The sequence below is a fragment of the Ranitomeya imitator genome, chromosome 2, assembly GCF_032444005.1.
Source record: "Ranitomeya imitator isolate aRanImi1 chromosome 2, aRanImi1.pri, whole genome shotgun sequence".
Lineage (NCBI taxonomy): Eukaryota > Metazoa > Chordata > Amphibia > Anura > Dendrobatidae > Ranitomeya > Ranitomeya imitator.
Genome location: NC_091283.1, coordinates 254,652,297 through 254,667,323, shown reverse-complemented (window position 1 = coordinate 254,667,323; position 15,027 = coordinate 254,652,297). Strand labels below are relative to the sequence as shown.

The 15,027-nt window shown below is 48.3% G+C and overlaps 1 protein-coding gene across 4 annotated transcripts in view; it reads right to left on the bottom strand.

Annotated features, from left to right (window-relative positions):
• Positions 1 to 14,380, bottom strand: part of LOC138662959 (zinc finger protein 420-like) — a 31,816-nt gene extending 17,436 nt beyond the window's left edge. For 2 of the 4 annotated variants that reach the window (XM_069748977.1, XM_069748978.1), the window contains exon 1: positions 14,330 to 14,380. In XM_069748977.1, the coding sequence (XP_069605078.1) occupies positions 14,330 to 14,356 (27 nt within the window). In that variant the 5' untranslated portion in view covers positions 14,357 to 14,380. Of the gene's footprint in view, positions 1 to 11,733; positions 11,775 to 14,329 lie in introns of those variants that run through there. The other 2 variants (XM_069748976.1, XM_069748979.1) reach the window with 1 other exon arrangement.
• Between the last annotated feature and the right edge of the window lie 647 nt (positions 14,381 to 15,027).

Sequence of the window (15,027 nt, the reverse complement as noted above, 5' to 3'; positions counted from 1 at the left end):
GGTGCTTCACAAATTGATCCGTAAAAATGAAAAAGTACTTTTTTTTCACAAAAAAATTCTTTTAGCCTCAATTTTTTCATTTTCACATGGGCAACAGGATAAAATGGATCCTAAAATTTGTTGGGCAATTTCTCCTGAGTACACGGATACCTCACATGTGGGGGTAAACCACTGTTTGGGCACATGGTAAGGCTCGGAAGGGAAGGAGCGCCATTTGACTTTTTGAATGAAAAATTATCTCCATCGTTAGCGGACACCATGTCGCGTTTGGAGAGCCCCTGTGTGCATAAACATTGGAGCTCCCCCACAAGTGACCCCATATTGGAAACTAGACCCCCCAAGGAACTTATCTAGATATGTGGTGAGCACTTTGAACACCCAAGTGCTTCACAGACGTTTACAACGCAGAGCCGTGAAAATAAAAAATCATTTTTCTTTCCTCAAAAATTATGTTTTAGCAAGCATTTTTTTATTTTCACAAGGGTAACAGGAGAAATTGGACCCCAGTAATTGTTGCGCAGTTTGTCCTGAGTATGCTGGTACCCCATATGTGGGGGTAAACCACTGTTTGGGCGCACGTCGGGGCTCGGAAGTGAGGGAGCACCATTTGACTTTTTGAATACAAGATTGGCTGGAATCAATGGTGGCGCCATGTTGCGTTTGGAGACCCCTGATGTGCCGTAACAGTGGAAACCCCTCAATTCTACCTCCAACACTAACCCCAACACACCCCTAACCCTAATCCCAACTGTAGCCATAACCCTAACCCCAACACACCCCTAACTACAGCCCTAACCCCAACACACCCCTAACCCTAATCCCAACTGTAGCCATAACCCTAACCACAACCCTAACCACAACCCTAATTCCAACCCTAACCCTAAGGCTATGTGCCCACGTTGCGGATTCGTGTGAGATTTTTCAGCACCATTTTTGAAAAATCCGCGGGTAAAAGGCACTGCGTTTTACCTGCGGATTTACCGCGGATTTCCAGTGTTTTTTGTGTGGATTTCACCTGCGGATTCCTATTGAGAAACAGGTGTAAAATGCTGCGGAATCCGCACAAAAAATTGACATGCTGCGGAAAATACAACGCAGCGTTTCCGCGCTGTATTTTCCGCACCATGGGCACAGCGGATTTGGTTTTCCATAGGTTTACATGGTACTGTAAACCTGATGGAACACTGCTGCGAATCCGCAGCGGCCAATCCGCTGCGGATCCGCAGCCAAATCCGCACCGTGTGCACATAGCCTAATTCTAAAGGTATGTGCACACGCTGCTGAAAATGCTGCGGATCCGCAGCAGTTTCCCATGAGTTTACAGTTCAATGTAAACCTATGGGAAACAAAAATCGCTGTACACATGCTGCAGAAAAACTGCACGGAAACGCAGCGGTTTACATTCCGCAGCATGTCACTTCTTTCTGCGGATTCCGTAGCGGTTTTACAACTGCTCCAATAGAAAATCGCAGTTGTAAAACTGCAGTGAAATGCGCAGAAAAACCACGGTAAATCTGCCATAAATCCGCAGTGCTAAACCGCTGTGGATTTATGGCAGATTTACCGCGGTTTTTCTGCGCATTTCACTGCAGTTTTACAACTGCGATTTTCTATTGGAGCAGTTGTAAAACCGCTGCGAAATCCGCAGCAGAAAAATCCGCAGCGGAAAAATCCGCAGAGGACCAGAATACGTGTGCACATACCGAAACCCTAACCCTATTCTAACGTTAGTGGAAAAAAAAATTCTTTATTTTTTTATTGTCCTTACCTATGGGGGTGACAAAGGGGGGGGGTCATTTACTATTTTTTTTATTTTGATCACTGTGATATAACCTATCTCAGTGATCAAAATGCACTTTGGAACGAATCTGCCTGCCGGCAGATTCGGCGGGCGCACTGCGCATGCGCCCGCCCATGGAGAAGACGGACGGACGGACCCCGGGAGGATCGGTAAGTATGATGGGGTGGGGGGAGAGCACGGGGGGGGATCGGAGCATGGGGGGTGGATCGGAGCGCGGGGGGGGGGGTGCATCGGAGCACGGGGGGGTGGATCGGAGCACGGGGGAGGTGGATCGGAGTGCAGGGGGGTTGGATCGGAGCATGGGGGGTGACTGGAGCATGGGGGGAGCGGACAAGAGCACGGGGGGAGCGGAGCACAGGATGGAGCGGTGCATAGGACTGATCGGAGGACTGGGGGGGGCGATCGGTGGGGTGGGGGCACATTAGTGTTTCCAGCCATGGCCGATGATATTGCAGTATCGGCCATGGCTGGATTGTAATATTTCACCAGTTTTAATAGGTGAAATATTACAAATCGCTCTGATTGGCAGTTTCACTTTCAACAGCCAATCAGAGCGATCGTAGCCACGGGGTGGGGGGGGGGGGGTGAAATACCACTCCCCCTGTCCCTGCAGATCGGGTGAAATGGGAGTTAACCCTTTCAACCGATCTGCAGGGACGCGATATTTCCATGATGCCACATAGGCGTCATGGGTCGGATTGGCACCGACTTTCATGACGCCTACGTGGCGTCAAAGGTCGGGAAGGGGTTAAGTAGCATCATACATGTCAACAAATTGGTATTGTCAGTGCCAGGCATTGAAGGATTTCACTGCATAGACTAAACAGAGGTGGAGCAGTGACAGATAATTTTGCAAGTGGTAGAGCACAGTTTGAGCTGGGGGGTGGGGAGTCAGCCCATTTAGGGAGGTGTAAACATGTCGTATGCTGGACATACAGCAGCTGCAAATTAAGAGATTGGAATAGTCAGTAAGACCAGTCCAAAAGCAGGACCTTTTTACAGGAAAGCTAGGTGTCAGCCGGGAAAGGTGGGGCAAAATAATTAGAAATCCATGAATGGTTCATTTTAATGGTTAGATCATCAACATTTTGGGTAGCCAGACGAGTCCTTTTTTCGGTCAGTATTGAACCTGCAGCACTGAATACTCTTTCTGATAGCACACTAGCTGCTGGGCAAGCAAGCTCCTGCAATGCATATTCGGACAATTCAGGCCAGGTGTCTATTTTGGATGCCCAGTAATCAAATGGGAATGACGGGTGAGAGAGAACATCGATAGGGGAGGAAAAATAGTTAGTAACTATACTGGACAAATGTTGTCTCCCGTCACTTTGAATTGATGCTGCAGTACCTGTCCTGTCTGCGGTCATTGCGAAATCACTCCACAACCTGGTCAGAAAACCCCTCCGTCCAACGCCACTTCTGATTTGTGCACCTCTAACTCCTCTGCCCTGTTGCCCCCTGCAGCTCGTGTGAGAACCATCACCGCCGCTGTGTGCTGGGAATGCCTGAATCAAACGGTCAACAAGAGTTGCTTGTTTGGTTGCCAATATTTGTTCAAGGTTCTCATGTGGCATGATATTTTGCAGTTTCTCCTTATAGCGTGGATCCAGAAGGCAGGCCAACCAGTAATCGTCATCGGTCATCATTTTTATAATGCGGGGGTCCCTTTTTAGGATACGCAAGGCATAATTCTCCATGTGGGCCAATGATCCGGTTGTCAATTCACTGCTTGTGCTGGGTTGAGGAGCACTTTCGGGCAAATCAACGTCACTTGTCTCCCTCAAAAACCCTGAACCTGGCCTTGCAACGCCACCAGTTTTTATTGCCCCCTGAGAAGCTTCCTCATCCAAAAAATACTCATCCCCATCATCCTCCTCCTCTTCGCTCGCCACCTCGTCCAGTAGACTTTCCTGACCAGACAGACAATGGCTGACTGTCATCAAGGCTTCGCTCGTCCTCGGCTGCAGACGCCTGCTCCTTTATGTGCGTCAAACTTTGCATCAGCAGACGCATTAGGGGGATGCTCATGCTTATTATGGCGTTGTCTGCACTAACCAGCCGTGTGCATTTCTCAAAACACTGAAGGACTTGACACAGGTCTTGTAGCTTCAACCACTGCACACCTGACAACTCCATGTCTGCCATCCAACTGCCTGCCCGTGTATGTGTATCCTCCCACAAATACATAACAACACGCCTCTGTTCGCACAGTCTCTGAAGCATGTGCAGTGTGGAGTTCCACCTTATTGCAACGTCGGTGATTAGGCGATGCTGGGGAAGGTTCAATGATCGCTGATGGTTCTGCATACGGCTGGAGTGTATGGGCGAACGGCGGATGTGTGAGCAAAGTCTGCGCACCTTCAGGAGCAGGTCGGGTAACCCCGGATAACTTTTCAAGAAGCACTGCACCACCAGGTTTAAGGTGTGAGCCAGGCAAGGAATGTGTTTCAGTTGGGAAAGGGAGATGGCAGCCATGAAATTCCTTCCGTTATCACTCACTACCTTGCCTGCCTCAAGATCTACAGTGCCCAGCCACGACTGCGTTTCTTGCTGCAAGAACTCGGACAGAACTTCCGCTGTGTGTCTGTTGTCACCCAAACACTTCATTGCCACTAGCTGTTCCATAATGGGACACCTCATGTGCAACAGTGGCAGCTGCGGATGGAGTGGTCGTGCGACTGCGGTCTGTGGACGAGTTCTCGCTTCTGCTGGAGGACGAGGAGGAGGGGGGGGCGAACGCCTACAGCCAACTGTTTCCTAGACCGTGGGCTAGGCAGAACTGTCACAATATTGCGTCCCCTGTGGACCCTGCATCCACCACATTAACCCAGTGTGCCGTGATGGACACGTAACGCCCCTGGCCATGCCTAATGGTCCATGCATCTGTTGTCATGTGCACCTTTCTACTCACAGATTGCCTGAGTGCATGGACAATGCGGTCTTTTACATGCTGGTGGAGGGCTGGGATGGCTTTTCTCGAAAAGAAGTGTCGACTGGGTAGCTCGTAGCGTGGTACAGCATAGTCCATCAGGGCTTTGAAAGCTTCGCTTTCAACTAACCGGTAGGGCATCATCTCTAACGAGATTAGTCTAGCTATGTGGGCGTTCAAACCCTGTGTACGCGGATGAGAGGATGAGTACTTCCTTTTCCTAATGAGAGTCTCATGTAGGGTGAGCTGGACTGGAGAGCTGCAGATCGTGGAACTAGCGGGGGTGCCGGTGGACATGGCAGACTGAGAGAGGGTTGGTGATGGTATTCTTGCTGTTGCCCTACATACAGTGTTTCCTACCAAGAACCTGGTGATTCTCTGACTGCTTTGGCCTTGCGACGAAACTTCCACATTTGCTGCAGGTGGTGTGGTAAACGGTGGGCTTACAGTGAGGGAAGGGATGTAGCGTTGCTGACTAGCTTCTTTGTGAGAGGGTGCAACAACGTTAAGGGACGTTTGGTAGTTAGTCCAGGCTTGCAAGTGCATGGTGGTTAAATGTCTATGCATGCAACTTGTATTTAGATTTTTAACATTCTGACCTCTACTGAAGGTCCTTGAGCATTTCTTACAGATGACTTTGCACTGATTATTTGGAACTTGTTTAAAAAAGTGCCAGACTGCACTCTTCCTACTATCGGATACCTTTTCAGGCATTGCACACTGAGCTACTTTAACCGGATGGCCACGCTGTCCTACAACAGTTATAGGTTTTGACACACATTTTTGGCCAGATACGGGCCTGCCAGATGGAAGCTGTTGCGATGTTGATGCCTGCTGTGGCTCCTCCTCCTCCTCCGCTTCAGAGCTACTGCCGGCTGCACCCTGTTCCCCCAATGCTGCCAATCAGGGTCAACAACTGGGTCATCTATGACCTCCTCTTATATGTCCTGTGCACCTTCCTCTGTGTCACCGTGTAAGCCGGTGGTATAGCGTTCGTGACGGGGCTCCATAGTCTCATCAGGGTCAGATTCTGGATCAGTACACTGCGAGGGCAATGTTGTGATCTGAGTCAAACGAACAGCATAATAATCTGGCTGTGGCTGTGCATCTGTGCACTCCATGTCCGATTCATCTTGTAATGGGCATGGCCTGTTAACAATTTCCCTTTCTAACCCAGGCACGGTATGTGTAAAGAGCTCCATGGAGTAACCCGTTGTGTCGCCTGACACATCCTTCTCTGTTGTTCTGGGTGAAGAACACAAGAAAGCGACTTATCCCTGACCGGGAACATCCACTGACGACGCGCTGCTTTTACATTTTGCACTTTCCGAAGAGGAGGCAAAAGAGCTAGAAGCAGAGTCAGCAAGGAAAGCCAAAACTTGTTCCTGCTGCTCCGGCTTTAAAAGCGGTTTTCCTACTCCCAGAAAAGGGAGCGTTTGAGGCCTTGTGTAGCCAGACGATGACGCTGGCTCAACAACTCGAGATTTAGGTGCTATATTGCTTTTCCCACGACCACCTGATGCTCCACCACCACTACCATCATTACTAGCTGGCAATGACCGCCCACGGCCACGACCTCTTCCACCAGACTTCCTAATTCTTGGAAAAATGTAACCAAACTAACAAACGGTACTGTAAAACCAGTTAGAAGGTGGACGCAAACTTGTTGTGAATTTAAATCTCCCTTTATAGGTGGGTGAGACTGCAGGGAAAATCAGGCCCACTGTATTACAGTACACAGCTTCAGTGGCTGACAGATATGCCACTAACAGGACTGACGCAGATGCACACAGTGGAAATAAAAATCTCCCCCTTATTTTTTTTTTTTTTATATGGGAGACTAGTGAATAAATCTGGCCCACTGTATTACAGTATAGTTTCTGTGGCAGAAAATGAATGACAGCTACAGCTACCACAGACAGGACTGGCGCAGATGCACAGATTTGCCAATATTAATCTCCCCCTTTTTTTTTTATATGGGAGACTAGTGAATAAATCTGGCCCACTGTATTACAGTATATTTTCTGTGGCAGAAAATGACTGACAGATACCACAGACTGGACTGGCACAGATTTGCCAATATTAAGCTCTCCTTTTTTTTTATATGGAAGACTAGTGAATAAATCTGGCCCACTGTTTTACAGTATAGTTTCTGTGGCAGAAAATGACTGACAAGATACAACAGACTGGACTGGCACAGATGCACTGATTGGCAATATAAATCTCCCTTTTTAGGTGTGGGACAGTGCAGAAAAATACAGGCCCACTGTTTCACACTACACAGTTTCAGGGGCAGAAAGTGGCTTGAAGAGATTATATATATATATATATATATATATATATATATATATGTATATATATATATATATATATATATATATATATATAGGGACTGTACTACAATTACTATGTCCCTACAGTAATCTCAGAAAAGTATGGCAGGCAGCAAGAAAAAGGACTGCTGCACAAAAAAGTGTGGACAAACAAACAAGATAGCTGTGCAGAAAGGAAGGAGCAACAGGATTTGTGCTTTGAAACAAGCAGTTGGTTTGCACAGCGGCGTACAAACAGCAATGCAGCTATCAGGGAGCCTTATAAGCTACAGAGCTGATGCACAGAAATCTAGCCTCCACTGTCCCTGCAAGGAAAAGGTGGTGTTGGACAGTGGAAATCGCTACAGCACAAGCGGTTTGGGGGTTTATATTCCCTGCCTAACGCTATCCCTGATTCTGACAAAGCTGCAGCAACCTCTCCCTATGCTCAGATCAGCAGAAGTAAGATGGCGGTCGGCGTGCACGCCCCTTTATAGCCCCTGTAACGCCACAGAAAGCAAGCCAATCACTGCCATGCCTTCTCTAAGATGGTAGGGACTGAGAACCATGTCATCACGCTGCCCACACTCTACGTCCACCTTCATTGGCTGAGAAATGGCGCTGAATGCGTCATATGAAACGCGACTTTGGCGCGAAGGTCGCCTACCGCGTGGCCGACCCCACACAGGGATCGGGGCAGGTTTCATGAAACCCGACTTTGCCAAAAGTCGGCGACTTATGAAAATGACCAATCCGTTTCGCTCGATTCTAATGGTGACTGGTTGTTGCTCTAGGTGGTTGCTGTGTTTCATTCTCAGATATTGCAGCCACAATGCACTGGTGTTGTTTTTTTACACTTTGGATGGTTCTTTGGAGAACAGGGCATTTATCTTCTTGGCCTCAGCTTCTCTAATGTATCTCCCTTGTCTTGCAGCGAGTGCTGTGAGCCTTTGTTTAGCAGTCTCTAGAGTTGGGGTCAGGCCTTTGTACTTCTCCAGCTTGGTTTTATTCTTGATCTTTACACACTTTTGTATTTCTGATAGTTGGCTGACTTCCCTTCGTGGCACCTTGATCTTTGTCTCCAGGCTTCTTTTGCAAGGGGGACACGTACTTCTGTTGTTCTTTCTGGTTGTATAGCCAAGCATTTCCATGATTGCTGAGGCCGTAGCATAGATCATATTATTAGTTTGAGTTATGGTGGTGGAAGGTATTGATGCAAGAGTTGCTCTATTAGCATCCTCTAGCATACTGTCTGGTGGTGTTTCTTTGCTGAGCCTTGGCAGTCGACAATTGGTATTGATGGTATTTAGTTTATCTAAGATCTTCTGTCAGACCAGTTGCAGTTCTCTCTAGTTGCAGGGTTGGATCAGGATCTTCAGGGGGTTGCACATGTTGTTCTTCCAGGTCTTCATGTGGGGTGGATCTACAGTGCAGTTGATCCATCTCAAGTTGTGATAATAGCTTTCTCTTTATGATATTGAAACGTTGTGTGACTAGTTTTCCAGATCCAGGTTCTCTTGCCTTGTCCATGTATGGTTTGGTCCAGTAGCCCAGGTATCATCAGATTGTCCTGGTTCCTCGACATCTGACGCGGACCTTGTTAATCCAGACAAATCCAAGCAGGCATGACTCTCTTTGCTCGTGACACTCTCATGGTTATCGAGGTAGGCACCATAGTGTTATGGACCATTACTGGTATATTATGTCCAACAGGGCAGAGCCAGGATTTGAACCCCAGTCTCCCACATTGGTGGCTGTGATTTTACTAAATGCGGCACATGTATTGCCGGCTTCTATTATATCTTTTATCCAATGTTGCCGACTTTTTCCGATCTTAAGAAAAATGTTCGTGTTACCGATCATGAATCCGAATATAGAATATTCGTGACAAATTTATTTTTGACGATCGTTTTCTGAACATATTCGCTCATCTCTAATTATGGCCACCACAACCTGCTACACAAAATAAAACCCACACTCTGTATGGAGGCATTTACAGTACACCACAACCCCAGTATAATGGCCCCTACCAGCCACACATTCAGTATTAGAGTCCCAACAGCTCTTCTCTTAATATGATGCCCCCACAATTCCTGATATAACCACACACACTACTCAGCCAACCCAGTTTCTGAGGAGCGCTGCTCTGGTCTGTGCAGTGTGAGTACTGAGGCTCCGCACTACAGGTGTGATGTAGTGACGTCATTGTGCCTGCAGTGCACGGAGTCTCAGACTCAGAAGTGAAGGCTGAATGGTGGATCAGGAGCTTTCCACTCCCTGATTCACTAATCTATTCAGCGGTATCACCGTCATGGGAATGTGGATATCACTGACATTGTGATGATGGGAAGGAGAGGGTGACCAATACCACACCCCACCGAGCCCTGTCAATTCATAGGCCTCATAGCAACCGAGTGGGCAACCTTTATGGATGACACACTCCTGCCTATCCAACTATCGTATGGAAATATCTCATAGATCCTGGGTTCATTAGTATTTGCACCAAGAATGAGGCTGAGTGAGTATTTATTAATTGTCGGAGGTAGTCAGTGAGGTGGATGGTACCATATTGTGCATGTAGGGGGCAGTAAATTATACAGTCTGTGAGGGGGATGCCAGTCCTGTGGAAACATTATCCTGTGTTTGCGGGAAGCCACAAGTGTGGGAACATTATACTGTGTGTGGGGGTATGGCGGTACTGTAGGAACATTATACTGTGTGATCGGGATCATATATATTGCATAAGGTGTCTAAAAAGTGAAGGGGTGCCAAGCAAAGGAAAGCATACCTCCCAACCGTCCCGGATCCAGGGGGACTGTCCTGATTTTGACAATCAGCCCCGCGATCCCGGGCGGGACATTAATTGTCCCGCACTGGATGGAAGGTGTGTAATGTCACCCGGTCAGTTGAGAGCTCCCTGAGTCCCTGCACCCGCAGAACAGCACACCACATAATCATAATGGCTGCTCTGTGCGCACAGGACCTGTGATGAGGACACAGGAGGGAGGAGTCAGGGGTCACATGATCGATCGGGAGGACCTCTGTGTACAGGACTCTGCTGGTTGCTATGGCGCCGGACGAGGGTAAGTGTATGTGTGAGGTCAGGAGGTGTTTACAGTGTGGATGTAGCAGAGTCGTGTGTGTATGAGGTGTATGGATCGGAGCAGCGTGTGAAAGGTGTATGGAGCGGAGTCGTGTGTGTAAGAGGTGTACAGAGCACAGCCACGTGTGTACGAGGTGTACGGAGCGGAGCCATGTGTGTAAGAGGTGTGCGGATCAGAGCAGAGTGTGAAAGGTGTATGGAGCAGAGTCGTGTGTGTACGAGGTGTACGGAGCGGAGCCGTGTGTGTACGAGGTGTACGGAGCGGAGCCGTGTCTGTACGAGGTGTACGGAGTGGAGCCATGTGTGTAAGAGGTGTGCGGATCAGAGCAGAGTGTGAAAAGTGTGTGGAGCAGAGTCGTGTGTGTACGAGGTGTACGGAGCTGTGTGCATGAGGTGTACAGAGCACAGCCGCGTGTGTACGGAGCAGAGCCATGTGTGTAAGAGGTGTGCGGATCAGAGCAGAGTGTGAAAGGTGTATGGAGCAGAGCCGTGTGTGTACGAGGTGTACGGAGCAGAGCCGTGTCTGTACAAGGTGTACGGAGCTGAGCCACGTGTGTACGAGGTGTACAGAGCAGAGCCACGTGTGTACGAGGTGTACAGAGCAGAGCCACGTGTGTACAAGGTGTGAGGAGCAGAGCCACGTGTGTACGAGGTGTGCGGAGCAGAGCCACGTGTGTACGAGGTGTGCGGAGCAGAGCCACGTGTGTACGAGGTGTGCGGAGCAGAGCCACGTGTGTACGAGGTGTGCGGAGCAGAGCCACGTGTGTACGAGGTGTGCGGAGCAGAGCCACGTGTGTACGAGGTGTACAGAGCAGAGTCATGCGTGTACAAGGTATACGGAGCGGAGCAGTGTGTGCAATGTGTATAAAGCTGAGCCATGTGTGTACGAGGTGTACACAGTGGAGCCGTGTGTGTATGAGGTGTATGGAGTGGAGCCGTGTGTGTATGAGGTGTACGCAGTGGAGCCGTGTGTGTGCAAGGTATACGGAGCGGAGCAGCGTGTGCAATGTGTATGGAGCGGTGTTTGTACGAAGTGTACGGAGCGGAGCAGCGTGTGCAATGTGTATGGAGCAGAGCCGAGTGTACGAGGTGTATGGAGAGGAGCCGTGTGTGTATGAGGTGTATGGAGCAGAGCCGTGTGTGTACGAGGTGTATGGAGCGGAGCCGTGTGTGTACGAGGTGTATGGAGCAGAGCCGTGTGTGTATGAGGTGTATGGAGCGGAGCCGTGTGTGTACGAGGTGTATGGAGCGGAGCTGTGTGTGTAGGAGTAGCTATGTGTGGCCATTATACGGTATGGAGCATCATGTGCGGGGAAGAATCTGAGGTACCAGCTCATGGTAAAGTGCCCGAGGCAGCTGGGTGTGGGGCAGAACCTACTTACAGGGCATAATGGGGGCATTACACTGTGTGGGGCCAAGAAAGGGGCCCTGTACTAGGAGAACAATCCGCTCCCTCACTTCCTGTCCTCCATAGTTGGCTTGTATGTATCTATTACAGGAAACACAACAACGTTATGATTCTTATAAAGAGTCTCAGTGCAGAAGGGGTTAATGTCCCCGCGCTCAGTAATGGGGAATCTCCACATACCTCCACCTGCAGAGCCGCACTCCACATATATGGCTGCTCTGTGAGCACAGGACCTGTGATGAATTAGAAGAATATGCTCCACTATGGAGGATTTTGAATGCCGGGCAACAGAAATGAAGGCAAGATTTTTGGAGAGGGGATACAGCAAGAGGAGTATTAAAAAAGCTTATAACAGAGCCAGGAACACTGATTGTCACCAACTTCTTTATTCCTCCAATAAAAGAGCAGCAAGTAATCAGGTAAGACTGGTAACTACGTACAGTTCCCAATGGGGTAAACTTTTGGAAAGTGTGGAAAAGCACTGGCCAGTTTTGCTGGCAGATCCAGGGCTGAGACAATATTTGGCTAAAAAACCCTCAATCACAGCACGGAGATCCAAAAATTTGAGGGACTTGCTAGTGCAGAGTTATTACACACCAAAAGAACGCCCCCAATTATTTCCATCGCTAAAGCATCCTTCGAAATCTCCATGGGGTAGCAAACCTTGTGGGAAGTGTGTGGGCTGTCCCAACATGGATACGGCAACGGAGTTTGAGTCCTCAGATGGACGCAAGTTTAAAATTACGCATACGATAACTTGCACTACAAGTGCAGTGGTGTATTATGCATACTGCACTTGTACAAAAATTTATGTAGGCCTGACTACAAGGGCCTTAAAAGTGCGCGTAAGGGAACACGTTAGGGATATTCTGGCTGCCAAGGAGGAGGAGAACTTGGACTTACTTAAAAGTGTTCCTAGACACTTTAAACAGCATCATGCCTGTGATCCCTCCCAGTTTCGTGTGAAGGGCATTGATTGTATTCCTGTAAGCCCAAGAGGGGGTAATGTGAGTCGGAATTTAGCTCAAAAAGAGTCCCGATGGATATGGGAATTACGGACCCTTAAACCAGATGGGTTGAATGAAACCCTGAGTTTTGCACCTTTTCTTTAATATGGTCGTTTTTTAATTTTTTGTTGGTTTCATTGGTTTCTGTTTTTAATGTGATTATGCTGATTTTAACTTTGTATTATTTTATTTACAGTCACCAAGTTGCATCCCCGTCATTGCATTCGTAAATGGATGATTGAGAGTATGGAGAGAGTGGGCATCATTTCTGAGCATGTTCAAGCACTTTGCACTTTATTGTGTTGTTTAGGCTTTTGTATATTTCATAATCATAATAATATGGTATATTAATGTATTATGTAAATTATAGGGTCCATTAGTGTAAGACTGTCATACTTTGCACTTTTTCCACTACGCACCAGAGCAATAAATATTGTTTATTTAAATTTTTGTATGTATCTCTTATATGCATTTTATGTAAATGGATATGATGTATTTATTATTGTATTATCCTTATTGTTGTTATTACTTACTGGACTTTTCATATGGGAAGTGTCCTTGTATATGTATTACTGTAAAATTCGTTTTGTTATTATTTTCACGGTGCTCATTGATGTCTATGTATGATGTATTGATTTGTTGGGGGTGCACTTACTTCGTTTATGGTGGCTTGTTGCGTCTGGGATCCCCTCCTGTGCGCGTGCGTGTTCTCTCCTGGGGGTTGCGCGTTGTTGCCGGCGTCTTGGTCGGGCTGGCGCTCACGTCACCGTCCTATGGGCGTTCCCGTGGGCGTGTTTGCCGGAAGACGCTGGCGGTGACTGGGACCTTGACGGAGCGATCTGCGCACGCGCCGCTACTAGGCTGTGATCCTATGACGCAATTTTGCATTCTAAAGTGATTGGTCAGTTGAGGTATTTAAGGGAACGTTGGATCTGATGATGCCACTCCCCCGGAAGGCATACGAGCCGAAACGCGCGTAGGGGTGGCACCATCAGACCGGAGGTAAAGTAATACTACTAACAGGGATTTTGATTACTGTGCTGCCGGATTGAACTGTAGTTTGGGGGCCATATAGTGTGACGCTGTTTAGGCATTCAGTGATAGTGCCGTTTGAGCATAAGGGGTTTCCCTTCTTGGAGCTTTTGATACATTTTCCTGGCAGTGGGTTATATGAGATGTAACACGTTTACCTCTGGTCTGGGGTGTTTTTATATAGTACCGTTTTCCATCACAACTGTGTTTTAACATTCTTTTGTTATGTTGTTGAATAATAAATACTGATTTTTTGTACGATGAGGTCTCTGTGCAAGCTTTTTGTAGGTCATTTGTATTGGAATTGTGCGGGGCCGATATGATATATATCCCCGGAGGGGCATAGGGTGTAATTTGGTTCACCCTGCGTATTGTTTGTCTTAATTGGTACTGATATTATAAAGGCCGGAGCCCCAAAGGCAGAACAGATTTGGCGCCAACAAAGGAAAGGGGTGCGGGGAAGAATCTGAGGTACCAGCTGATGGTAAAGTGCCCGAGGCAGCTGGGTGTGGGGCAGAACCTGCTTACAGGGCATAATGGGGGCATTACACTGTGTGGGGCCAAGAAAGGGGCCCTGTACTAGGAGAACAATCCGCTCCCTCACTTCCTGTCCTCCATAGTTGGCTCGTATGTATCTATTACAGGAAACAGAACAACAACGTTATGATTCTTATAAAGAGTCTCCGTGCAGAAGGGGTTAATGTCCCCGCGCTCAGTAATGGGGAATCTCCACATACCTCCACCTGCAGAGCCGCACTCCACATACATGGCTGCTCTGTGCGCACAGGACCTGTGATGACGTCATGCCCATGTGACCGGAGGGGGCGGAGCCTCTCCCTCCATAGAGCAGACAGGAGGAGGCTGTGGATGTCAGGGCGGAATTGGGGTATTTTTGGGTCATTCTCCAAAGTCACAGATCAGGTAAGTGGGGGTCTGCCTGGGGAAGGGGGTGACGTTGCTTGCCTGGGACTGCGTGCTGGAGGGGCCTGCCTGGGGAAGGGAGACTGCATGCTGGGGGTCTCTGTGGGAAGGGGGTCATGTTGCATGCGTGGTGGATCTGTGTGCAGGGGGTCTACCTGCAGAATGGGGCTGATGTTACTCGCATGGGTCTGCATGGTGTGGGGGGCTGATGTCACGTGCTGTGCAGGTCAGTGTGTGATGTCACTTGCAGTGGGGGCGCTGGGATGTATAGTGCTACGTGTGAGGGGGCGAACGGGATGGATGATGATGGAGATCTGAGGGATTCATATTACTTATCATGAGAATCTCTGCCTGATGGGGAGTCAGTCCTGTTGTTGTTTCTTTTTTTTTTTTGTTTGTTTTTTTTACATAAAACTTTCTCATTAATATTATTGGGCACACATGACGTCAGGTTGATGACTGACCTATGACCTCTGGGAGCGAAACTGCGTGATAATAATGTCTCCAGATCCTG